The sequence below is a fragment of the Dermacentor variabilis genome, chromosome 10, assembly GCF_050947875.1.
Source record: "Dermacentor variabilis isolate Ectoservices chromosome 10, ASM5094787v1, whole genome shotgun sequence".
Taxonomy (NCBI): Eukaryota; Metazoa; Arthropoda; class Arachnida; order Ixodida; family Ixodidae; genus Dermacentor; species Dermacentor variabilis.
In genome coordinates, this window is record NC_134577.1 from 64,993,478 (window position 1) to 65,019,959 (window position 26,482).

At 40.3% G+C, this 26,482-nt stretch overlaps 1 protein-coding gene across 3 annotated transcripts in view; it reads right to left on the reverse strand.

The window, feature by feature from the left end:
• LOC142560656 (KICSTOR complex protein SZT2-like) overlaps window positions 1–26,482 on the reverse strand; it is a 276,101-nt gene that overhangs the window by 168,604 nt on the left and 81,015 nt on the right. For all 3 annotated transcript variants that reach the window (XM_075672892.1, XM_075672893.1, XM_075672891.1), the window contains exons 22-23: window positions 3,837–4,040; window positions 1,859–1,985 (exon numbers count right to left, since the gene is read on the reverse strand). In XM_075672892.1, coding sequence (XP_075529007.1) covers window positions 1,859–1,985; window positions 3,837–4,040 — 331 coding nt within the window. The remainder of the gene's footprint in view (window positions 1–1,858; window positions 1,986–3,836; window positions 4,041–26,482) is intronic.

Below are 26,482 nucleotides of genomic sequence, written 5' to 3' on the forward strand. Positions count from 1 at the left end.
GGTGGTTTTATGGCAGCGCGAGACACACTGCTGTGAAATCACATCTCGAGGCAAAACGTGCACTGCTATGAAGCCACACTTGAAATTGAATTTCGCATGTAACCCGCAACCTGATTTTACTGTCAATTAAAAAAAGATTCATTTGCACACTTCTTGCAGAACAGAACGTTTATGCTCACATGTAGACAGAAAGTATCAAGCTGAATTTTCGCAACACAGCGTAAACTGCAGGCATCATGCAGTCAAGGTCTCACTTCGCAGCATCGCAACAATGCACAACAGGCGAACACAAGATGCCTCTGCCGCCGCAACCACCATGTAGACTGAAGCACAACGGTGACTAAGAGCCTGTAAACAAACTTTCCATGGAGCTGGAGTTTTCTTGCATTTTTTGCATGAAAATATCTCAATAACGGCACTTTGAAAATAAATTGGCTAGATGAACTTGCTTTTTTTTTTAATGAGTAACAAACCAGCTTTCTTAGATCTGCCAACACCTGGTACTTATGTGAAGGTTTTATGCAAATCCCATAACTATTTGAACTATTCTCTACAAAATTATTCAACACTAATTACTATTTGCTTCGACTTCACCTCACAAAAAATGTATATTTGCACTAGCCTTTGTGGGGTATTTGCACACCCCTATTTGCACAAAGGGTATGCAAATACCCTCCACATGGTGTTTGCATATCAGTTGTGGCACCTTACAACACCCATACTGGGGAATTGGCCAAAGGTGGGAACCCATACCAATATAACATACATTTTAAATCACATACCAATATAAAATTGGTTTTAAACTATGTATTTAAGCAGTATAGTTGGTGGTTTGCTTTTGAACAGATGTGGAGTTCACAATTACAAACTTGTTAGCTTGCTTCCCCTAAAGGTCATTTTGTGTCTCTTGCTATTCCTTGCAGTCAGTCATTATTGCCCTGCTCAAGATCACTTTTAATCCCCTGATACTGTTTATAATATTGAACAAAGGAGCCAGCTTTGTGGTAACAGTGGTAGTATGTTAAAAGAAATATGCTTGCATTAGCACTCTTTATTAATGATATTAGAGGCCCAGGACTACTTTAAGGGTTGAATAAACCCCCATGCAGGTAACCAAAGCAACTATGGAGGCTTTGTGGGATAGCTAGTGTTGAGACACTGCTGACAGATGGCTTAGAGACATTTCGAGGGCAGGAACGACCAAAACAGCTGGTGCCATAAATGAGCATTTAGCATAGCATGAAGTGGCAGCATGCAACATGCAAAGCAACAATGCAACAGGGGCGCATTCATGCCCAGCCCAGATCAAGCATGACCAAGATTTGTAGCAGCTTGTGCAGAAATAATTAAAGGTTTTCAAGGTCTTTCGAAGCCAAGACAGAGCATTTTCACAGATAAAAGTGCTGCGATGCTCGACAGCTTGAAAAAAAGCACTGCATTACAACCAACAAACATTTGTTTACTTGCATATGGAACAAAAAAGGAAAAAAGAAAAAAAGTTTCCACTAAGCCTTTTTCACGTAAATCAACACCAGCTCACCCAAACAAGGTGGCTCCTTAACAAAAAGATGCTAAATGGGTTAGGTTGGATTGGCCCTTGGCTTGCATAAGCGCCTTGGTCAAATATGCAAATAAAGTCCACTAAGCTTAGCCAAAAGCAAAATTCCAGGGTTTCAAATCGTTCTGTGAAACATATGGCCTTCTAAAGGCCTTGAAAATGGCATTTTCATATCTAAGAATTTTAAAGGGTTTCGAGGACCACTACAAACCCAGCGTGATGATGATGTTTTGGCACTGGGCAGGGATAATTCAGAGCTCAAGTTGTGCCCAAAAAATTAGGGATAAAGCGAACTCTGACCTTGGATGAAGGTGGAGAAGAGGATCTCGGTCTGCTGGCATTTGGACAGCAACTTCATGATGCTAAATGGAAATGGCACCACACTCACTGCTGGCTCCGGTGCCACCGATTGGAGCAGGGGCATGTTCTGCAAGATTAACAGAGAGGCATGAAGGCACGGTGCTCAGCTGGTCAGGTGTAAGCAAGGCAAGAGGTAAAAGCGCCATCATCATAATCCTCCTATCTTAGTGCACAACAGGGGAACTAGGGGCGTGCGAATATTAAAAACCTTTGAAGAACAAATTGAATGGTGTCCTAACCAATTCGGTCTTTGAATCAAAACAGCCACCATTCTTAATGGAGGCAAAAGGCGTAGCGCGTCAGAAATAGGACAGAAGAATAACATAGACGACACACATTTGAATGCCGTGTTCTTTTTTTTGTCCTGTTTTTGATGCACTACGCCTTTTGCCTCCATCATGATATAGTACCAACAAGCCCAACGTGCAGCTTTAGACAATTCTTAAACACGAATATTTTTCTAATATTTTGGTATGCCAACTGCATGAAATCAAACATAAAATTGGAGCAAAAGTCTAATAAATTTTATCCTTGCAGACATAGTATAGTAAAGCATAAGAATTCATGTAGTACTGGAACAAGCTACGTCCCTCAGGGGGCCAGACTTATCAGCAATCATTTGCACTCTCCAATGAGTCCTAGGTATGCAAACCAACTGCTTATTTGTTTATAATGATCCATTTGTGCTTTTAGTAAACATCGCTTCATAATGCGCGATGTAGTGACAGAAACTTGATAATGTTACGAATGCAGTACTACAAGTGAACATCACTTTATATTAATTATGAAAATGGCTGTTCATTACTCAAAAGTTATTTGAAAAGTATTCGATATTCGATTAGATTTGATTTACTTCTGGCACTATTCAATTCAATCAAAAAGATTACTATTTGCACACTCCTAAACAGAATAAATTCAAAAAGTAAATTAGTATTAGCATAGGGCCACTAAAGAGAACCTCCAGCTTTTACAACTCTAACTATTCTTATTTTATCAGAAGAAAGGTATTTGATTTGCACTTAAAAAGTGTTTCTTGGTGCTTTGAGTCCATGGCGAAACATTTTCATGCCACATACTGCTGCAGCATGGAAGTTACAGACGTGTTACAAAATCCCTAACACTCTGCATGAGGTACATAAGCAGGTCTTTCTATCTCATTTACTATCATTGTACGTATATATATTGACTTGAAATGAACATCATCTGTCAGCTTGTGCAAATGTTGGTATCACGGATGTGACGCTTACAATTTTAGCACATAGACGAATGCAGGCAGGCTGGTGTATAGAAACATTCATTCCCATCGTCTAACTGGAAAAAAATTCGCCAACAATTACAATACTCGCTAATGCGAAATTTGAACACAGCTCTACACATGCTTTCATTTCACAATATATTGGCCAGTGTAGACAATCGGTCTCATTTGGCACATTGCAAACACAGCGAAGCGTGGAGTCACTGCCTAACTAATCTGGAGATTGTGAGAGCCAGCGTGTGGGGCCAACACATGGGTGACACAGGGGTACAATTCACAAATGCCGCTGCCACCAAACCTCCCAGGCAATGCGTGCTACTCTGGTGCCATCTTGTAGCCCCCATCGGCGCACTACGCTTTTCTTTTCACGCTTTCGCCTTACCCTCCTCCACTTTTCACCTCATGGTTCCGTTACACACTCCTCTCCGCTTTCCTCCTCATGCCTCTTCGATCGTCATTTTTTTCATTCCCCGCTGTGCGCCACATTCATTCTCATCTTTCGCTGCGCTTGTTCGCTCGGTTATGCCAGGAATGTTGACGTTCACCGCAGGAATGGGTGCCCAAGAGCAGCGCTCTAATATTCGTACAGAACTCAACTTTATGAGCAATGTTTGGCCATGCACAAACTCGTTTTCAGGTTTCTTCCCATATCCTTGCACGCACCTGTGCCAGTGTGATGTCAGGTGTGGACCGGGACACAAATGACGGCTGGACTCCGGCAAGAGCAGGCGTGACCGGTGGTGTCGGTGGCGGTGGGCATTGTGAGTGTGCGCTCACCAGGCATGCCATCTCTGGCTTGAGGCAGCTCAGGCTCAGGTGCTCTAACGTGATGAGCGATGAGAGGCACTCGAAGTCCATTTCAAAGAGCTGGGCCACAAGAAAAAGAAAGAAAAAAAGGCGACACTGAGATAAATTTTTGATTGACAGATTAGTTGACTGATTGATTCGTTCGTTTGTTCGTTCATTCATTCATTCATTCATTCATTCATTCATTCATTCATTCATTCATTCATTCATTCATTTCAACCTCAAAAAGCAATACTGTGGCTCTGAGGAACAGGAAAAGTTCTTTACAGTACATTGCAGAAAGGTCCCCTCCACGTACGCTGCGGCCAGTCACATGTCGTCTAGGAATGGAGACGCGCCTCTTCTGTATACCTGTATATTATTTTTTTTCCCCTGTCTGCAGCACATTTTTTTTTTTTTTTAGTACTATGCTTGGCCACAAGGCTTGGCACGAAGAATTCTTGGCAAGGGAAGCAAAGCGACTCAGTATGCAGTGCTGAGGGGAGAAAAGACAGGCAGATACTGCTTTGACGGCTGCAGAACAATGCAAACTGGCACTTTGTTACTGCAAAGTTTTTTGTTGTTGTAACATATCCACTTGGAAGATAGAAGGAAGTTCATGTTTATGGCTGGGTGGAGCATATGCAGAGTGGGCCCTTCTGTAACGTACTGTAAAGAACCTTTCCTGCGAGGGACACAGTACTGAGGTGCCTCGAATCAATTTTGACCAGCTGCTGTTGTTCACAACATAATCTTAATCTAAAAACACAAGCATTTTTTTTTTCCATTCCACCGCCTTCCCTTGGAATGTAACCACCACAGTGGGGTATCTAACCCGCGACGTCGTGTTCAGTAGCAGAATGCCACAGTCACCAAGATACTGCAGCAGGTGGAAATTGAGAAAAATGAAAGAAAATGCTCAGCCCTCGCACATAGGGGTAAGTGAATTTCACCTTGAATTCCGAGCTTTTTTCTTGCCTAAACCAGCTAAAAGATTTCTCTTACGTTTTATTGGTCCCTGCTGGTGTGGACCTTACAATTACACAACAAACCTTAACCTCCCTGCCTTTCCTGTCTTCTATTTCTCTCTCTCTCTTTCCTGTGAACAGCGTTGTCATTCCTATCGAAGTTCCTACAGATCGCTGTTGCTGTGGTTTCAAATAAGTGGCTTGAGATGAAATACATGTGCAATTTCAAAACCATCCTCACATGGCAAAGTAGTTTTTGCTGTTCTTTGGGGTATTATGCTAGCAAGATTACAACATTGCAAGCAACAAAGAAAATCAGAAGTTCCACCAGATATTACTTCCGGAATAATTATATAAGGAAGGGAGGAGGAAGCCCTTGACTATGGACCCTTCAATGCACAGGAAAACACTTAAGTTGAAGAATGCATGTTTTCATTTGTTCATTTATTCATGTCACTACACTCGCTCAGATAGCATTATGCTATAAAGAGAAATACAATGCTTTTAGAGACTTTTAGCAACGGAGCAAAGCTACATACATAAACATATAAAGGCTATTAAGGTGACTGAGAACTACTTTTTAAGAATGCCCTTTTCTTGTCACAACAGAAAATGTATCGTCAAATGAACTCAGATCCACAGCAGTTACTTCACAATGCATGTGACAAAAAGAAAGGTGATGGAACATAATTGTTATATCAGCAAACTCAGTTTTTACTGAGCACGAATGCTGGCAACAAGGATAACAGAGAGCAGTGATGACAGTATGCAGTAAAATCTGATGAATGGGAGATGACTGAGGTTTTGGCAAAAGGAAACTGCTTTTTGTTTTAGCTATGCAGGCATGAACACAGAAAATGCTTGCATGTAACATGTAAAAATGGGCTTCAAGAATGTTAGTACAAGTGTCCACACGATCAACTAAAGACAGAAGAACAAAGTTTAGTGAATTCATAAACCATTCCACTATTCCCTTGCAACCCGCCGTGGTTGCTCAGTGGCTATGGCGTTAGGCTGCTGAGCACGAGGTCGCGGGATCGAATCCCGGCCACGGCGGCTGCATTTCGATGGGGGCGAAATGCGCAAACACCCATTTACTTAGATTTAGGCACACTAAAGAACCCCAGGTGGTCGAAATATCTTTAGTCCTCCACTACAGCGCGCCTCATAATCAGAAAGTGGTTTTGGCACGTAAAACCCCATAATTTAATTTTATTCCCTTGCAGGTTTCCGCAGAACTATTACGTCAAACTCTTGCCTTTGCTTCGAGTTGTTCACAAATTCGACTTCGCCCTGCCATCTGCTAGAGGCCTGGTTAGCTCAGATGGTAGAGCGGCTGCCCTAGAAAGGCGGTGTTCTCGGGTTTGAATCCGGGACCAGGACAAATTTTTCTTGAACTGCAAGGCTTTCCTTTCGAGGGACCCGCATGGGTTTCCTTTGTAGCAAATGCTGTGTTTGGGTGGATGCCTCATTTTCTTTAAATTCCCACTATTCCCATGTTGGTTGAATAATCACATTGGCATTGCATGAGGACGTAGGCATCAGAATCCTCTCCAGCATTTTAAGTAAAAAAAAACTTTATGGTTGGCAGAGTCAACCATGACAGCAACACCAAGATATAGCCATTGCAATTTTTTGTTAACACAGCTTTACCTGTGCACCTGGTGCCATCATGATGAGTGTTCAATTAGACCAAGCCAAAGCTAAACTTGACTAAATAAACTAATGGCTAATAGGCATACCTACCTACTGTTCGTAACTACATCAAGCTGGCAGACAGTGAAGCCAAGGAAAGCATATGAGGAATCGAAAATGTTACACTATGGTGAGGGTTAATACTGCTATAAGCTTGTTATTCTTAATAAAGAAATAAAAAGAAACCAAAGAAAAAGAAAAGATGAGTTGCCATCAGTGGAAACTGAACCTACAACCTCTGCATGATGCGCGTAGTGCTCCACCAACTGAGCTATGGCAGGCAATGTCATCCCATCTACTTTCTTTGGCATCTATGCCAAGGTATTAAATATTCCTGTCTAATCCAGACAGGAAGACAGCTGCGTGGATTAGAGAGCAAACATGAGTAGCCAATATTCTAGTTGACAAGAGGAGGATTAAATCGAGTGGGGCAGGCCATGTAATGCATAAGGCAGATAACCGGGAATCTATTAGAGTTACAGAATCGGTGCCAAGAGAAAGGCAGTGTAGTAGAGGATAGCTGAGAACTAGGTGGTGTGATTAAATTAGAAAAATTTGCGGGCATAAAATGGAGATAATTGGCAGATTGCTGGAAGAGGCCTTTGTCCTGCAGAGCACATAAAATAAAATGATGATGATGACAATGACGACTAACGTTAGACCTGCCTGTTGGCTTAGTATATGCTTGCCGTTAAAGATTGAGACCCTCAGTCCCCGATTCTTGTCACTGAATAACTAGGGATCATGTTTCCTCAAAATGGCAATAGTATGCAAGAGTGACTGCAGTGACTGGTCAATGTCTACTATGCATTCTCACGAATGTTGAAACCTGTTGTGGATGTTTTTTTTTTTTCAGTACTGAAGATCATAAAATTTGCACAGCAACAATGGAATAAAACAGAAAGAATGCCAGGCATATTGGCACATGTTGTTTTACTTTTTGGCATTGTTTGTTTTCACTGGATTAGCATCGTTATCAAGTTATCAGTGCAAGACATACCTAGAGTACTTGCAATTTCTGGATTGTTGCCACCAATTTTATGATGAAGGACGTATGTCTGATCAGACTTTGTGTGCGTTGCAAATAATATTGTACCTTCACGAATGTACATGAGCGCCAGTGATCTATCTGGAATGTACGGCAAGACATGTATAAATAGCAAATGAACACAACCTGTGAGAACAGATTACATTGTGACAACTGACAACGTAGCTCGTCTCTATCATTGTGATTAGGGTGGCGCGTGCCTTTCTGGGCACAAGTTTAGCCAAAAAAAGAGCAGATTCTTATACTGGAATTTGGTCACATGTGTCTGGTTCTTCATCATCACTAGAACATGACAATATGGCTAATGTGCTGCAAATATGTTGCTCCAAAATGGTAAAATAATGAGTGCATCAATGACCCAATATTTAAGCAAAGCACGAGCACAGCTCATGACTATGGCTACAAGGAGCACTAAGCACCAAATCAGTTTAGACTGGTAGATAGTCCTTTCAAAAATTATTATGAATTTCTTTGGCAAAATGAAAGCATTAACTATTAGCAGATATGGTGAAGAAAGAATACTTAGTGCAAAAAAAAAAGGAAAGAAGGGGGGGGGGAGGGCAATGACAAGATTATACACAAGCAGTGTCGCTGCCCCTATCTTTCGTCTGGGCTAAAAATTCTTGCTATCATGAATTACCCACTTGCCCATAGGTACAGCCTGTTAAAATCATGGTGGACAAAGTTTTCCGCTTCGAATTTCGCTCCTTAATCATGGCACCAATGATATCAGTTCAAGAATGCATATTTTTATTATTCATACATAAATCATTCATATATCCATTATAATTCATTTGTATTAGTACATTCACCCAGACAGCATTATTTTAGGGAAGGCACATTGCAAAAGATACAAAAAAAAAAATCATCAGCCCTTCCACTCTGTGAAGGATGAGTAGCGAAGCTGAGGTCTGTTTTACCTCAATCAATGCATCTATGTATATAGAGGTGGTGGTATTATTATTATTATCATTATTATTATTATTATTGATGGACACAGACAGCGAATACATCTTTTGACTCTGGAGTGATTTATTCTTTTATGAAGTAGTGATGTGTGGAAGTACCGCTGCAAGGCAGACGAGAATTACACAATACTTACACCTTCACTGTGAACTACATAATTATGAAAAGTACATGAAACTCAGCGTAATGTTTGAGTCATCTTAGCGGCTAATTGTCATACAATCCGTTTCGGGATAGTTTTGATAAAACAAGAGTTAAAGTTGTTTTCTGCAACCATACTCCCTGCATAGATGGCCATGTTTGACAGCAGGTGGGAATTTTGTAACGTTTACGACTTCACTGTGAACTAACTAATTATGACAAGTAAATGAAACTCGGCGTCTTAGAGTCATCTTAGCAGCCAATTTCAGTATAATTTTTTTTTTTCAGTATAAAGACTGAGAGCTACAGAGCATTCGCAGGAAACTGGAGACGAAAATTTTTTTGTGTCAACGCAACACGTAGACGAACGTACACGAACCACCGTCAGAGAGTAGCTATAGTAAAAAGATAAGGACAAATATACACTATGAAGCAAAAAAGGCTCAGTCCTCTAAATGGCATTAGCAAAAATAACCATGGCAGAAGCATATCATATAACAACACAATGGTGCCAAGAGTTTGTGATAGCAAAGACAGTATGGCAGTAGTAGTATGAAAGATTAAAAAAAAAAAGGAAGTCGAGTCAAAAACAGTAAATGATGCACAAGTCTGCAGTTAACAAAAGCAGCAAGTATAAATACAAGTGCTGCAACTATCTGAACGAAGGAACAAGAACTAATTACATTTAGGGAAGCGAATTCCACAACAGTGAATGTAGGAACGAATGGGCATCCGCAGTAACAATTGTATTGGGAAACAAATTTCATGCATAAATACTGGAAGAGAAGAAAAGAAATTGAGAAGCTTTTATGTATTTTGGCTGTTTTTGTGCACGAAAGGCTCCTAAACATTGCAGGTTTAAGTCCTTATTTAGTTTCAAATACAATGTGACTCTGAAAAAAAAAATCAAGACAGGCACCAACCAAAATAGAGAAATTACGGGAGCCTTGTTCACAAACAAGACTCCCGTGTGGGAGTCGAAACATCAAGTTTTCGTTAATCTCTTTCTCTTAGCCGACATCTTTCCTCTTTTTTTTGTGTGTGTGTGTCATCCTTCCAAACCAGATGAAATTTCATCAGATTATCGACAACATTACGGCCCTATCCTATCTACGCATAACTATAACTAGCCCCGAACAGATGCCGCCAAACTTGACTAGTGGAATTCAACGTCAGGAAGCAGCACAAGGGCTTATGTAGGGCACTGCAGTGAAGGGCTTGGGATTAATTTCAACCACCTATGGTACTTCATACACACCCAGCGTTGTACATGAGCACAATCTGCATTCAGCCCCCATCGAAAAATGGCTTCCACAGCCTTGTTTCCACAGCATTGTGACCTTTTCCTCACACTGTCAAAATATGCAATGCCACAAAAAAGGTAATGCGGAAATCTCCATGACAACCTTGAAATTCAGAGTTTATAAGGTAAACAACACAAAGAACAAAGAACAGGACTAAGAAAGGAGAAATGGACAAACGAAAAAGTTTGTTCACTGCAGGATGAAAGAAATGTGCAGTGCGCCAATGCATTCTGTGGCTTGTTTTTTAGGACAGACTTTCTAAACTGGTGCTTGTCTCAGAATTTCTGCTACTGGGATGTGACTTCACTGTAGCTTGGCTTGAATTTTGAAGGTGTAACACATGCCTTAAACAATTAAAAAGTTAATTAGAAGAATGTTGTTAAGTGCCTAATTGTAATATCTATCTCTAATAATAAAAGTCCACCTCTTTATTGGGCAGTTTAGCTGAAGAGAAAACTGCCCCAAACTGGTACCTGCAATTTTTAATATAAATCATAGCAAAAAAAAGGGGGGGGGGGGGTAGTGTTGAGAGTGGTTGGAGCATTTCAGCCTCTTAAAGAAGTCTAGCTGAAGTGTTGGCATAACGCCCACAACTTCTACAGACACTCTGCATTCATAACTCCTAACTTGTAACTATTATATAGAATTTAAAAAAAATGATATGGTAGCATAGATGTATGCAGCATAGATGGTAGCGTAGATAGATAGATGTACCAGCCTTTAATATAGTGAAAGACACCCAAGAAAACAACAGCCCTCATCGATGCAGTGTGACATTATTTTATAATGCATTAGAAAAATTCCTGTGGTACGTAACCCATCTCCTTAAAGAAAAACATGCATAAAAAACCTCAAAAAGTACCTTCATGGTAATTGTTTCACTGCCAACATGTCTATAAAAGTCTTTAGTAAGTTGAACGTAGTTGCTCACCGCACTTGCGGTACTGCATACTTTAGTCACAGACAGCCATGATCAGATGTTGCCACCAATAATATTGTTATGATCTATATTATACCAGCACATGCCCAAGTGAGTAAACCTGCGCTTAAGCATTCCTCTTTAGACTACTTCTTTAGTTCTGTGCAGCTGACATTCATTAATTTGACATGGGTGTTAATGTGAATCATTAAAAGTCTCAAAATGTTCCCATGATTAACCACTTCTTTCACTCTGAAGTGGTTTTGCAAGTCATGTTGGGTCTGATTCAATGAAAATTTACTGCACTGCTGCTCAGCTTAGTAGGTGTTAACACAGCCCACTGTTTTGAAGTATCAGTTTATAAATGAGGAGGCCAGAAGAAATCATGTAACTAGCAGAAAGCCTCATATATATTTGCAGCATGAGGATTGTTCCTGCCCCAGATATCCATGAATACTGTTAAACAGTGCATGACAGTGCGTGTGTGTGCGACAAATACATTAAATACATGGCTAAACTAATGTGCAAGCACACAATGACAAAGTCACATAACGGGACACCATCAGCATGTTTGACGGGGTAGATGAAAGACAAGCAGATGACAGTGAGCACTTCACAGAAGACAGAGATACCTAACTACTATCAGAGATCCTTCAGAGATGCTTCACTTCGCATTAATGTTTCTCAGCTCTCTCTCTGCCCCATAAATACCTGGAAAGCATAGGGATTGGGCAAGTGATCTTGCGATAGGGGCATGCGACAGCCACTTGAGGTGCTGTGCCTTTCAAGGCGATAAGACACCCGTCCACCTACTTCCTTTTCTTTTTGGTGTGAAGCCGTCTGCACACTGTCGTTCTCACTTTTACCCAAGTTATTCTTGGTGGCAATGGGCCCAACCAAGGAACGTGGCAATTGCAGCAGACAATCAGCAACCATGGGAGGCCTTTCCACTGTGCTACAATCTGCAGCTTCTTGTATAATATCAAAGGGTACATTGTGCACTTGTCAAGATTACAATTACTGAAACAAAAAGCTGCTCAGTGTGTCAAAGTAACAAGTGGTAGCCTACCCACAGTAAACTGAAACACAGTTCATCTTACACAAGACTGGCTGACTCAATGAAGGGGCCTAATGTCCTAAAGCAACACTCGAAATATTCGAGACGCTGAAGTGGCAGGCTTCACATTAATTTCTATCACCTCACGTTACCTACAGTACGTATCTAAACCAAGGTATGTTCAAATGTGGCTGCCATGACCGGAAATTAAACCTACGACTTTGCACTAAGTAGCAGGTTGCTGCAAGTACTGAGCAAGCATGATAGGTTCTAAAGTAAAAAAAAAACAATGCCTTTACAATGTTCCTAAGAACATTCTGCATATGGCAAATCAGTTCTAAGAAAGTTCATAGAAGCATGACATCTCTTCCTGTTACACTCAAGTGTACGGCAACTTTTCCCTTTGATTCGCAAAACATATTCCAATGCAAAGTTAGCTCCCCACTGCTTACCAACCCACTCAGCCCCATAATCACAGTCACTAATCACAAGAATGTGATTGATAGCTGCCGATGAGGTATATGTGCGGCACCATAGAAATCATTCCAGGAGGTGTTACAGTGAACGGTATTGGGTTAATCCCATCACTTATGATTCCCGATGCACACAATGACTTTAGCACACTGGTGGTTGTGCAACTGCTCTCTATCAAAATGCAGCAGCTGCAACTGGAAATCTAGTGAGCAGCCCATGTCTCATGAGCAAACACTCGTCCTCAAATTCTGCACTACCACATCGGCGATGTGGGCAAGCTAGAGAAAGTGAGACCAACACGCCAGGTACACCACGGAAGCATATGAAAATTTGGACACACACTTCAATCAAATGTCATACAAAAGGTGTCTTTCTTGATTGTGCAATCTGGTCATAGGCTTTGTTGCAGTTGCCCGTGTGCATGTGACCATGCCATTCTGCTGATTTCATGTGGGACCAACACTCCTTTCATTTCAAGAAAGCTGCAGTCGCAAAACAATACTTGTTCTGTCTTTTCTTTCCCTTGTCTTGCTTTGGGTGCCTGCTTACAATGAATTCTGCAATCATTTACTTATCTTTTGTTTCATGAAACACTTGTTCACTTTAAACACAATGAATCAATTTGTACCTACAATAAGTACTTAGAGTATTAAAAAATGAAACCAAAGGTCAAAGAAATGCATGACGTAATTGGCTCCTTTGTGCAAGCTCATGCGATGGAGCCAAAAGAGATCATGGATTTCAATGATCTTTTGATTTCACTGGTCCTTGAAGGTGTCCCGGTGCCTTGTCTTTACAAGAGAGCCAACAACTCCAACAGCTGTCTTGCAAGACAATATAAGCAAACTAAATACATTTATTCCGTAGTTGGTGCAGATTCACCATGGGTCTTAAGCACCAAGCACAACACAATAGGAAAAACATGCTGTTGCCCGCTGTCCTTGAGTGCTGTCTGTCCTTTTCCCATTATGTTCTGCTGGGCGCGCAAGATACGGCGAAGAACAGTGGCAGACATGCAGAGCATTTTGTGTTGCCACATGTGCAGCCAGCAAAGCTGCTGAGAGGAGCAAGGAACAGCAGACGACCACACACAGCAGACGACACAACCACAGCAGACGACATGCAGCAGTGGCGCACGTCTATGAAGCTTCACTGAGAGGATCGCACTTTTTGAAGACAGCGAGTAAGACAAGAAATTACTTTTCCCCCCGGGCGTTTGCGCCAGCACCCTTCTCATCAACGGTGAGATCTTCTTCGTTGGCCTGTTCGTTTAAGACTGTCTTCTCTGCCCTCTGTATCCCCATGAGCAATTAATGCCTTAAACATTGATGTTTTGACAATGTTGCCATGGCAGTGTCAGCTCCAGCACTAACTTTAAGAGTTAGATGCCCCAGCTTTAATACCTGTTATAGTGCCTTATTTCCTTGTGACATTTGCATCCGACACACAAAAATAACTTTGCTGTATACAATATTCATTATAAGCATACGCGCAGATATCAGCAACAAAGAAAGCTATGAAACTTATATTTACATAGCTATATCTGATAATTTGTAACATTGAGGTTCAACTGTACAATGATCATTTCCGCAGTAGAATATTAGCATCAAGAAATTCCCATTGTTACTTGGCAATAAGAGCCCATTGCTGTAGAAAGAAAATGCAGTAGAATGTTAGTAAATGGAAATTACTTTAACCAGATTGATGCTTAGACAGACCAACAGTCTTATGCTTGCTTAGCTTTGTATTAAGGCAAAGCAAAGAGAAGGTCAACAGAACCACATTTTTTTCTAACTCTGGGTAAACGGAACTAATAATATTACCGAAAAGGACTGAATAGCCAATTTCAGCATCATCACGACAGGCATCACTGTTTGCGTTTTTCCTTTTCAGGCTTTCTCACCAGTTAGCCGGTTTGCATTGCTGCGCTGGGCCCCGAAGGACCGATCTCTGTAGCTGGGTTCGGGACTGTTAACCTGATTCCCTTTTGGTTGCAGCGGGATGTCTCCGATTCACAGTCCTCCATGTTTTAGCCAAGGTGGCCTTTGCTAGATTTCATTGGTGCCGTGGTTAGTCTGGCTGGCTCTGCCATGGTCACGACTTTCTGTGGCTTGTTTGTGTTGGTAATGTCAGTGAGCTGTGAGCTTGCTTTTTGTTTCCAATGGCGACACAGAAATGCCCACACGATGCGCTCAAACTCAAGATGAAGGCCAAAGCTACCGATGACTTCAAGACTGGTTGCTTCACCAAAACGGAGATATTTTTTTTACAGTCTCTCTCTCTGTCTTTTTTGTGGGGAGAGGGCAAGGGGAGGAAGAGAGAACTATGTTTTGTGCTGCTAGCTCTAGTCAACGGCTGCATGCAAGTAGAAAATGTATAAGAAGCTTTCTAATAAGATCTGCTACACCTATTAGCTGCTGTTGACAATAAAATTTCGACCCCTTCCAAAAGAGCATCGTGTGTACCCTTGAGCTCATTCTCTCAGTAAATGGAACTCCTGGTAAACAGAACTTATTTCTCTGATTCGTTTAGATTTCGTTTAATAAGAGCCCACTGTATTAAAAAAAGAGAGCAACAAACAATACAAAGGAGATGTCAAAGCATTATGCTACTGCTAAAAATATGAGGATCAAGAGGATTTGGGCAGGATACAGAATTTACAGAACAGATAAATAGTAAATTATCAATGCAAAAAAGAAAAAAAAGGTAGTAGTCACCAAGGGAAGGAAAATGTAGGCATCAGGAAAGGCAACATGTTGAAATGATGACTTTCATAAATTTCTAGGCTCTAGGTTGAACTTCTTAGACATAACGGTGAATGGGAGAAACAGCAACCATGTTCAGCCAAAATAATAAGATATCGTGCTGCATGGTGTTGAACCTTCAAATACGTAGTAAGCTTGTGACTTAAAAAAGCCCAAATATCTTTTTTCATATGGTAAGTTTGATACCTCATAATTCTGAATTAGACACGAAAAAATTCACATAGAGCCTATGGTAGCATTTCTTTATATGCTGGTGCAAAATTTCTGTTACAGTTATTTCCGAAACCAATTTCAAATTATTTAGTTACTATAATAAATATGTTTAACTAAAATATCATTGTATTCTTGTCTTCTTTTTCTTTTTTTTTCTTTTTGTACAAATGCACAAAGGTACTTGACCAGAAATAAAAGGAACAGTGTTTTGAACAGTGAAATGACAGCAGGCAAGGCTTTCACTGCCAGAAGCAACCTGGAAGCTTTATAGTTGTTTTGGAATACTGCTGAAAAGTAAACACCTCACATTAATGAAATTCCTAACCTAGCGAAGCTTTCTGAAAGTACAGTTTCATTACATCAAGATTTCATTTTATGCTATTCACCACACTGCAGTGATGACTTGCATGTCCCCTGTAAGTGTGAGATGCACTGCGGGGAACACAAGTACATGTGGAGAGAGAGAGAGAGAGAGAGAGAGAGAGAGTGGGGGGAGGGGAAAGGCAGGAAGGTTAACCAGAGGGGAAGATCCGGTTTGCTACCCTATGCTGGGGAAAGAGGGGAGGGGGAAGTAAATTGATACAAGTACATGTGGAGGATGTGTTCCTTGACCTTGGGCAGTATGCATAAGCTGACTAGAAATGCAGCTGTACAGAGCTGCATTTCATCCACGGTAGGTTTTCATACAACTTTCATCCTACTAAAGGCTTTCATCCCATAGTAGATTTATTCGCTCAATAATGATGATGTGTTATGTGCCACAGCTAAGCTGCAAAAGAGAAGTACATTGGGCACGTTGGTATTCCATACTGAAACTACTGACAACGCGAAATGGCACAAACAAGTTTCTTTAGGGATTTTCTGATACTACCATTTCATACCAAGTGCGCCTTTACTGCATCATTTTTGGTTGTTGTCATGTGCATCATCGCTTATTTATGTGTGCTTTCAATTAAGTTGTCTGTTGATAGTCAGCGCTTGTTCGTGCATCTTCCTTGTGTAGTTCATGCCATTTCACGCTGTCTATAGTTACAGCTAAGTTGGTTCACGTAAAAAAGGAGCTATTGCTGCATAGTGCTATACAGAAGTGAATGTGATAGCCAAGGACTGTTTACAACTGGGTGTTTCAGGAACGACATCAACTGCCGCATTTACCCGATTCTAATGCAAACTTTCTGAAAAAAAAAAAACTGCTAAAAACGAAATGTGAATTAGGATTGAGTGCATAACTAAAACCGCAATAGCGACAAGCTATCTTCGTTAGCATCTACGATTGCTGTTATCCAAACAAAACCACATGCTTGCTGCATCGTTAGAAGCTGCGACATTGTTTCTGCTCGCTTTGCAAGTTGATCAGAGTGCCATATTCTGCAACGCACCTAAGAAATTTGTTATCTCGGAAGCTATGGATGGCACCAAAGATGCTATGGGCTGTTGATATAGTCACGAGGAGGCCTGCGATGGCTACAATAAACAATGCCTGGCCCAGTATAACGTAAAACTATTCCAATCTGTTTTCCTTCCAAATTGGCCATTAGCCCTTCATAATAGGTCAGAATGGTTCGGGTGCAGCCCATCTGGGCGGGCGACACGCCCATATGGGCGTGGAGGGTTAATGACCTAACACGGAACGCTAATGACCAACTTGGAATAAAAACAGATTGGAATAGTTTATGTTACACTGGTTCTCGTCCACTGCTGCTTGGATGCAATGTTCTTATTTTCCGCTAATTGCGAACAAATTGTCATTAATCTTTCTCTTACAATAAAATCTGAGAAGCCAGGACCATTGCAGAAGAATCTTCGAGTAGCCTAGCTGGTTCATTATGAACAAAGGTTTGCAGTGGAAAAAAAAGGACTGAAGTAACACACATCAAAACAGAACTGTCACAGCCCCTGTTTTCATGTGTCTTCCTTCAGTCTTCTGCTTTATTTTTTGTGCTGCAAACCTTGATTCAAAAGGCTATTGCATTTTTCATTTCTGGCCATGAAAATCAGGTGAACATTATGACCGAGTAAGCAGGGTAATTATTGGAAGCAGAAGTAATCTACAGAGGCACAGAGATTATCTTTTTGGTGACGCATTGGTAGTGCTCGCTGACATCATAATTTGTGCAATAATGAAATTACATAAAACCACAAATACCTTTCTATTAGAAAATAAAAAGATATGCTGTATTCAAGTTATTCATAGCCATAACAGAATACATAAGTGTTATAAATAGTTTTGTGCCTGAACAAAAAGCCAACACACTTCACCAAGTCTACAGATGTATGTCTAGAAGCTGAAGCTTAACATCCAGCTAACTTCTTTCTTAGCAGACATGCTTTGAAGCAACACCTAAAGAAAAAATAAGTTGAGCTACTTTAGTAAATTACCCATATCCAATACTAAAAAAGTCCCTCCTACAGTGAATGGGCACTTGATAAACCAGAAAAGACACAAAAATGAAAGATGCGTAGCCATACTGTCTTGCAGTTCTCGTATTAGCCAGACATGATGTCATGGATCTTGACTGCCTCTGCTGGGGCCTAGTTAACTAAGAAAACAGTAAAGGTGGGGCAAAAGGTTGAATTTGGCAAGTTCCAACAATGCGTAGTGCACCACAATGGCAATGCCCAAGTACGAGGAAATACACAGAAATCCATGGCATCACGCTGACGTACTGGCACTGAGATTTCGAAGCACAATTCAGCAAATGCATGTCTGGCCTTCATTTTCTATTTTAATAGTCAACATCATCTTTTTCATGTGAAAAACAACCATCTCGCATTAGGCCCTGCTCCGTACATCCAACCTCTGATGTCATGACTGACTCGAAATCGTCATGCTGAATGGATAACACCAATTAGAACACGTACTAACACATTCAAGCTTTCATTTTTTCCCCGAACGATTACAGACTGGAATGCTTTGCCGCTATGTATGCTTCAGAACCGTGACTCATTCGACGCATTAATGTCATAATGTGAAGCGTTTTTCTTGTTTTTTTCTAGCAAAGGACTGTTTTTCCTAAAGTTGCAGTGTTTATAATTGGTTTCACGGTCATAAGGTGCTCATTTATGTGTCATCTTTATGTATATATTATTTTTTTCTCTCTCTCTCTCTTCATGATCTATGGTAATTTCTGTTTGATGTTTTTACCAGTGCTTGTGTAAACCTTTTTGATACCCCTCCTGCATGGGCCCTAGCTTGGGCCTGTAGTATTTTGTAAATAAATAAATAAATAATGGCAGAATTAACAAAAGCGAAGTTATGAATGAATGCTTCATCAGTCTAAACTACTTTAGTGTTTCTCTATAGTTTCCCTGCAAAATCTGCCTACCCTTCCAAACTGCAACTGCAATATGCTTCCTAAAGTAATTGATTCAAGAGGTAATCACTGGATCTATGTATATGAAAAGTTATTTAGTGATTATGGCACAATTTCTAATGCAGCTGTAATATCAGAAACAAGCTACAAGCATTTTCTTGATGTTCATTTGGGGCTATGGGGACAGATCAAGCTATCATCTGCCAGCAAATGAAGCTGGGCAATGTGCCAGATAGTACCAGTGCAACACAATCTACAGCAATCCTTCACACCCCGAATATTATTGCACTTTTCGCAAGCTCTCTGTTTGCACAATCTGAATGATGACAAGAAGACTGGCTAGGCTCAGAAACAAGTGGCATGGTAACAATCCACTGTCTCCTTAGTGTTAACAAGAGTGCGATAACATGCTGTACATCACTACACACAGCACAATCGTTGCCTTCTGATTACTGAGCTTACTCACTGAGTGTTTACTTAGTGAGTGTTTCTTATCATTGCACATAAGATATCGTGAAGATGGTGCTTACGAATTTGAGAGCTATAATGTGAAGAAAAAAAGAAAAGAAGAAGAAAGCTTCTTAAAGGGACACTAAAGAGAAAATAAATTGAACTGTATTGGTAAATTAATAACCTACAATACCAAAAAGAACCTTGTCTCACCGACACAAGAGATTTTGAAAGCCAGAAAAGACACAAAAATGAAAGAACTGTGGTTATAGCGCCTTAAGTTCCCACACTATGTAGCAATGATGTCATGTATTTGACAGGCTGTCACTTTTTTTAATGCTAAGGATTAACTAATGCGCACGAGGTGGCGGGATCGAATCCCGGCCACGGCGGCCGCATTTCGATGGGGGCGAAATGCGAAAACACCCGTGTACTTAGATTTAGGTGCACGTTAAAGAACCCCAGGTGGTCAAAATTTCCGGAGTCCTCCACTACGGCGTGCCTCATAATCAGAAAGTGGTTTTGGCACGTAAAACCCCAAATATTATTATTATTAACTAATGCTGTAAGGCTGAAGTAAGTAAGTTTAGATTACATTTACTGCACCACAATGACCTAAATACGATTTTTTTAAACACTTAAATGCTTAAAAATTTATGACTGCACACTGACGTACCGATGCTGGGGTATCAGCAGAAAACTTTTAAAATCAAAGCTGGCCCTTCATTTTTTTTTTCTTCTGGTAATCAATGTTCTGCCCTGAAAATAATGGAAATAATGTTTTCATAGAATACTCCAAACTGATTTGTTTTTACTGAACTGATTCAGATTCACTGAACAGCAATGCCTGGGCATATCTTGCCTCTGAACTGCTTTTATTCACATGTTCAGCTATGACTGTATTGCAATTGGCATACTAAGCTGGCATGAGCACAAAGCCACAAGGAAAATGCACAGTTTTCTCGATCATCTCAACCATCAAAGAGCCTGGCACCAAAAAAGTATGCAGAACCGCTAGCCAGGAAGCCAGGCTAATCCAGATACTTCAACATGGCAGAGGCGGAAAAGCTCTTAGTTTTGGCAGAACAGCCACCAAAGAGGGAGAGTTCTGTAAGTCATACATCCCAACACAAAAGGCCTGCTTTTTCAATTATGTTAATCTAGACATGTTAAAATAAAATCGAAAATAAGAAGAAAGCAGAGATATGCCCAATTGTAAAAAATAGAAAGACTAAAACTTGACATTTTAATGCCTGTACGGGTTCCCTGTTTACAAAGCACAACAAAAGATGATCAAGGGACCCATACAGACCCTGAAACGTCAATCTTTAGTTGTTCTATTTTTGCACTACGGCAAGTGTTTGCTTTATTCTTATTCGCCATGCTTCTTCCTTAACAAGCGGGTTTCCATCAAATTCTTGATTAAATAAACCTAGGCAGCAGTATAGTCAGCTTGTAAAGACTACCGTAAAATCCCAAGCAACCACCTCTGCCTGTGCAAGCACCCCCTTGTCCACTTTTCCAGCGATTTGAAATTGGCTCCAACCAACTACTGAGCAAGAGAGCAATGACCCAGAACAAAAACAAAGAATGGATGCTTTTTAGTCAAATGAAGGCCGTGGTGTTTTTCCCGTTTCCCCCCTCCTTTTTTTTGTCCTATTTTAACACCATGTTGAATTTTGGTCCACGACTGAACTATGAAAAAAGCACATGTGCTTTTTATGTGTCATTTAAACTTCATATGTTACATATACTATGTATACATTATATATATAAATTATGGATAAAGGACTGCTTTTTATGTGCCATTTAACTTTAGCTTACCTGTGTACCCAACACTAACTACCATAAAAGAAATTAAGATATACATAAGGTCATGAATTATAGAAAACATCTAGCAGATATTTGTACCTTGTCTTCAATGCAATATCATTCTCCATTTGAGCATTTCTTCTTTATGTTCGTTCTTGCCGTTATGTTTGTTGGTTTTCTTGTTGTGCTTTTCTTAGTTTAGAATTTCTGAAGATTTAGATGTTTTCTTTGGACGTATTGTGCCTATACGACCCTTTGAACTGACCAGCCACGCATACAAGACCTTGTGCATATGCAGGTTTCTTACTCTATAAATACGAAAAATAAGAATTTTTCCATTTCAAATATAGCCTTGTGAACTGATCAGTAGACACGAGAAACCATCATTTGCTGGTATGCATTCTGCAAATAAATACCAGGAAAGAGAACTTCAAAAGTTGTAAAACTGCTGCTCAAGCTCGGTCAGAATCTATAGTGTATTGATTAAAAATTTTCCACATTTTCTGATTTCTCCGTAACATAACATAGCCTTGCAGCAAAAATAATGAGCTTTATAGAGAATGTTATGTGCCTTTCAACCCATTTTTATATGCAAATATTGTGCTAAAACATTGGTTTTGTGCAGAAACAGAAGTCTTCATTCGAATATGACATGCACTTTGTTGCATGGCTTGTTCACGTGCATGTGCGCCCATCCTGAAACCTTTTTACACATGCTCCTGTGCAATCTTTACAATGGCTGCCCAGTTGTGATAAGACTTGAGGGCCACTAGAGGCTTGCCACTTTCCCAGGTGGTCACCGCCCATGGGTCATGGTTAGGGAGGCCACAACTGCCCATGCTCTTTAGTGGAGCTTTTAGTGTTGCACATGGAATACAGGGAGCAGAGGCAGCACAAAGCGAAAGCTGTCCATGTTCAAGAAACAACAGGCAAAACCATCCGGAAAGGTTGCACCACCGATTAACTCCCATGCATTTCGGCATGGCTGGGCTTTTGACCAGTTGCACACTCCTCAGTTCACGCAACATGTGACATAACATGGGCGTTAGTGGTGCTAGCCAACATTCCCAGCGATAGATCCAGCACTGAAGGGGAGGCTCGACTCTTGCGTCCCCCGATGTTGGTTTCCCCACGTGGCTCTTGCGTCTCCCAAAATCCGTCTTCCCCGCGTTGCATGTGCATCACCAGTAGTCGGTAGCTGCGCGGCGGTACGAGAGATGGTGCTGATGTTCCGATGCTCACGTTACCTCACGCTGTTGATAGCCGTGTACAAAGGGAGCAGGCTTCCTTCTTTTTGGCTTGGGGTTGGTGGAGCAAGTGGACGCGTCGCGTGCCCATCGCCGCGCTTGGCGGAACTGTCCCACGAAAGGGTTCAGGCAATCGTTCGAATTTGCCGGCATTTGCACAACTAAATGTGAACGATTAGGCATTAGCATTCAGCGTGAAACGATCTTATTCGCTCGACATACTGTTGCACTGAGTTGGAGTTCCTTGACTTGTCGGCGCCAATCGGCATGTTCTATTTGCAGTAATTCGGCTGGCTAGAATGCTGTACAGAAGGCACAATGCCCTTTTGATTGTTTGCACTACCATGCTGTCTTTCTTCTGTCACAAGAGCATGTTTGAGACCTCACAGCACACATACACAAATGCCCCAAGGAAGTGCATAGGCGGAAAGCCAACACAGTAGCTCAATGATAGAGCATCACAAACATAATGTCGAAAATTTGGATTAAGCTGCCTTTTACAGTTTTTGTCCACTTTCATCTCCTGTTTACTTATTATGTCTACATTACAAACAAACAAAAAAAGGCTAATTTTCCCTATACTTTCCCTGGCTTCATTGTCCATTGGCTTAATGTGACTGTACCATCATTTGGACATAAAAAGAAGAAAGGTTGCGGTATTTATGCTTACATTATCTCAAGAGGTCCCAAGAGCCCGCAGTATGTAACTGTTGACTTGAGATGGTCTTCCTAATACAAACTTTAAAGAAAATCCCAAAGTGAATTTGTTTTTATTTTAAAGCTCCATTGCATCGCAATAACTTCTGATGAGTATATCTTTTAAAATGAACTATTAGCATACTTACTTTATATATTCATTTATTTATTTAAACATACTGCTCTAGCCTTCATGTAGGCTGTAGCAGTAATTAGGACAATGTACAAGATCTCACACATAATTTGTGTTCACAAGGTTCAACAAAACTCAAAATTAAGGTGAAATGCTTCTTTTAACTTTAAAGCTCCAATAGCATCGCAATAACTTCTGATGAGTATGTCTTTTGAAATGCACGATTTGAATATTTACTTTGTTCATTTATTAACTTATTAATAAACATACTTCTCTAGGCTTTATGCAGGCTGCAGCAGGAATTAGGACATTGTAGGAAGTCACACACATAATTTGTATTCACAAGGTACAACAAAACTCAAAATTCAGGTTACTATAACACTAATAATAACTAATATTGATGAGGCTAATTAATTTAACCTAAATAATTTAATAGGCCTCACTATTCTTAATTGTCCTCAATTAATCACCATTACACTTAAGTAATTTCACTGTGTTTATCTCCATTGGGCTTCCTTAGCCTTACTTAATTATTTAATCATAATTAATATTGTAATGGATACAAAAGGCAAGTACAAGAAGAAATTGAAGAGAAGACGAAGAGAACGAGGAGTTTGAGAGGCCGGACTGCGCTACGATCACGCTACGATCCCCCCATTGTCCATCTCCTGTAAATAAAACCATTTTTTCGCAACAATATTATTTATATTTTATTAACCTTAATTACTTTTCACACCTCTTCAGTACTCGCTATATATCGACACATACTTACTTATCCTTTTTTGGGGGACTGCATCTCACCCAGTAACAACTTAAAGTTATCACTTGGAGCAAGACATGCACGCATGACTGGAACTTACCGGAATGTTATGAATAGTTCTATGCATTGTCTATTGTCACTGAGGCTTATGTAATGTGATTGCATGCACAATGCGAATTTGTAGCACTTTCTGGAAGACACATGGGCACTATCGATTACTCTGGAAACTTCAATGACTCGTGTATAAAAGCCGACACGCTTAACCGGCAAGTCACATTTCGCCAATTGCCAACTGTATTCGCACTATCATTGCGCTTTGAGTGTAAATTGATTTGTGGGCACAGGTTCGCCCAATAAAAAGTCAAGTTATTCACACCTTTGCTACTGTGTTTTCACCATCACTACTATGTGACAATATAGTCATAATCATAAATCTCAGTAGTCATACACAGTCATAAGGCATTTCATGGACCTCATGAAACATGGACCCCACAGGGCCTCATGTAAAACTATAGAGTGCATCATGTCCCTCATTACAGACAGATGGACAGTTTCCGAAAGAAGTAGCCCTAGAATGCTTAGGCATTATAAAGTTTACAAGCAACATGGTGAGGCAATATCACGATTAGTAGAATACTACATCGAATTCACAAGACCCGAAATAAAACAATTTAAAGAGGCATTAACAAGAACATCTGGGAGTAAGTTCCATTAGCTTACATACCTAGCAAAAAAAGGATCCCTATAATATCTATATTCCGTAACATGCTTGCTGTGCGTGGTTCTTGTATTTCTAGAGCTCAAAGGTATGAGATACTTAAGTGAGTCAATACGAAAGTCATTATTTTATAGAAGAACGATAAATCTCAGATGTAGGAACTTTGCTCTAGTGAAAATTGTTGATATACCATTTCTGTTCTTAAGTTCTGAGAGTGAATTGTGACGACTATACTGTTGTGTGTAAGGGAACCAGCAAATTATAGCATATTCCAAGACAGAATGTACCAATGTTGTGCATGCCAGCAGTTTGGTATCAGAAGAGGCAGAGCTCAGAGAATGTTTTAGTGAATAGAGCGCTGACAAGGCTTTATTTTGATGTGAATTACATGCTTATCCCATCAAAAGTCAGACTAAACAATAACACCAAGGCACTTGTACTCCTCAACTCTGCATATTTTTCTGAGCCAAATTTTACAGGGGAAGATGAGTTGCTCTTTTTTTTTTTAGTAACTGTCATGCAAAAATTCTTCTCGAGGTTGAGTTTCATCTGCCCTTTACAGCACCACTCCGCAACCTTCTCGATAGCATTTATAAGTGAAACATGGTCGTTATAGTTATTACTTTCCTTATAAATTATGCTGTCATCTGCAAACATATGAACTGTAGCATTAATGTCATTGGCTAAATCATTATAAAGAAGAAAAAGGACTGGTGCCAGGACTGTGCCTTGGGGCACTCCCAAGAACACCTCAACGAGAGTGGATGACTCACCTTCTAATTGGACAAACTGCCAGCCCTTAGCAAGCTAATCTTTTAATGAATCAGTTATCTCACCGGACCAAAAAAATTATGTATCTTGTAGTGGAGTTTATGGTGTAACACACAATCAAAAGCCTTTGATAGACAAAAAAAATTTATTGATCTGTTGGCATTTGTCTACTGCAAATGAAAGATCATGTATTGTTAATAGTGGCTGATTTATTGTAGGTAGGCCTTTCCTGAACCCATGCTGGTTCTGGTTTAGTAAGTCATTATCTTCAACAAATGTTATAATGTGTTTTAATATTCTATGTTCCAGTATTTTCGAGGGAGTACAAGTAAGCAATATGGGCCGATAATTACGCAGTTGTGCAACATCTCCTAATTTAAGAACAGGTATGACCTTTGCAATTTTCCACTGTCTAGGCACTGTACCGGTGCCCATTATTAATATTTTTTTTTTTAAAGGAGCACTAAGTAAACAGCCATCCACTGTCCAAGTCATTTGTAAAATATATTGGAAATTCTATCAGGCCTTGTAAACTCTTTATATCAACGTTAAGCAAAAGAGATAGAATGCCAGCCTTTTATTAAAAGATGGTGTCACCTAACTAAGGAGTGCTGTGCAAGTCCTGGCATGCAGTGGCAGGCAAGACTTGATAGTCTACAGCAAAAACTGATTTAAACTATTCATTAAGCTTGTTTGCTTCCTCTTGACTTCAGCAGGGGGAAAATTTTGTGCTCCTTAAAATTTATATATCACCAGAATTTGTGAGGTGCGGTCTTTGTAAAACTCTTTTAATTTTATATTTAGGTAGTTATGATTGGCTTTCTGAAGCGTCGATTTCAGGGTACAGGAGAGCTCCCAAATCTACAAGAGTAGAGGGCCAACGGATATTTAATTATTAACCTAGAAATTTTCCATTTTAAGAGTATGATCTTCTGCAAGCCCGTGAATTAGATTTGTTTGTTGTTTTAGTTTCGGCAGGCATATAAGCCAATATGCAGCGTTCAATATGCAGCATAAACTGCAACTAAATGTTGTCTACAGTGACTACGCAGTCAGCAGAGGCTAAAGAAAA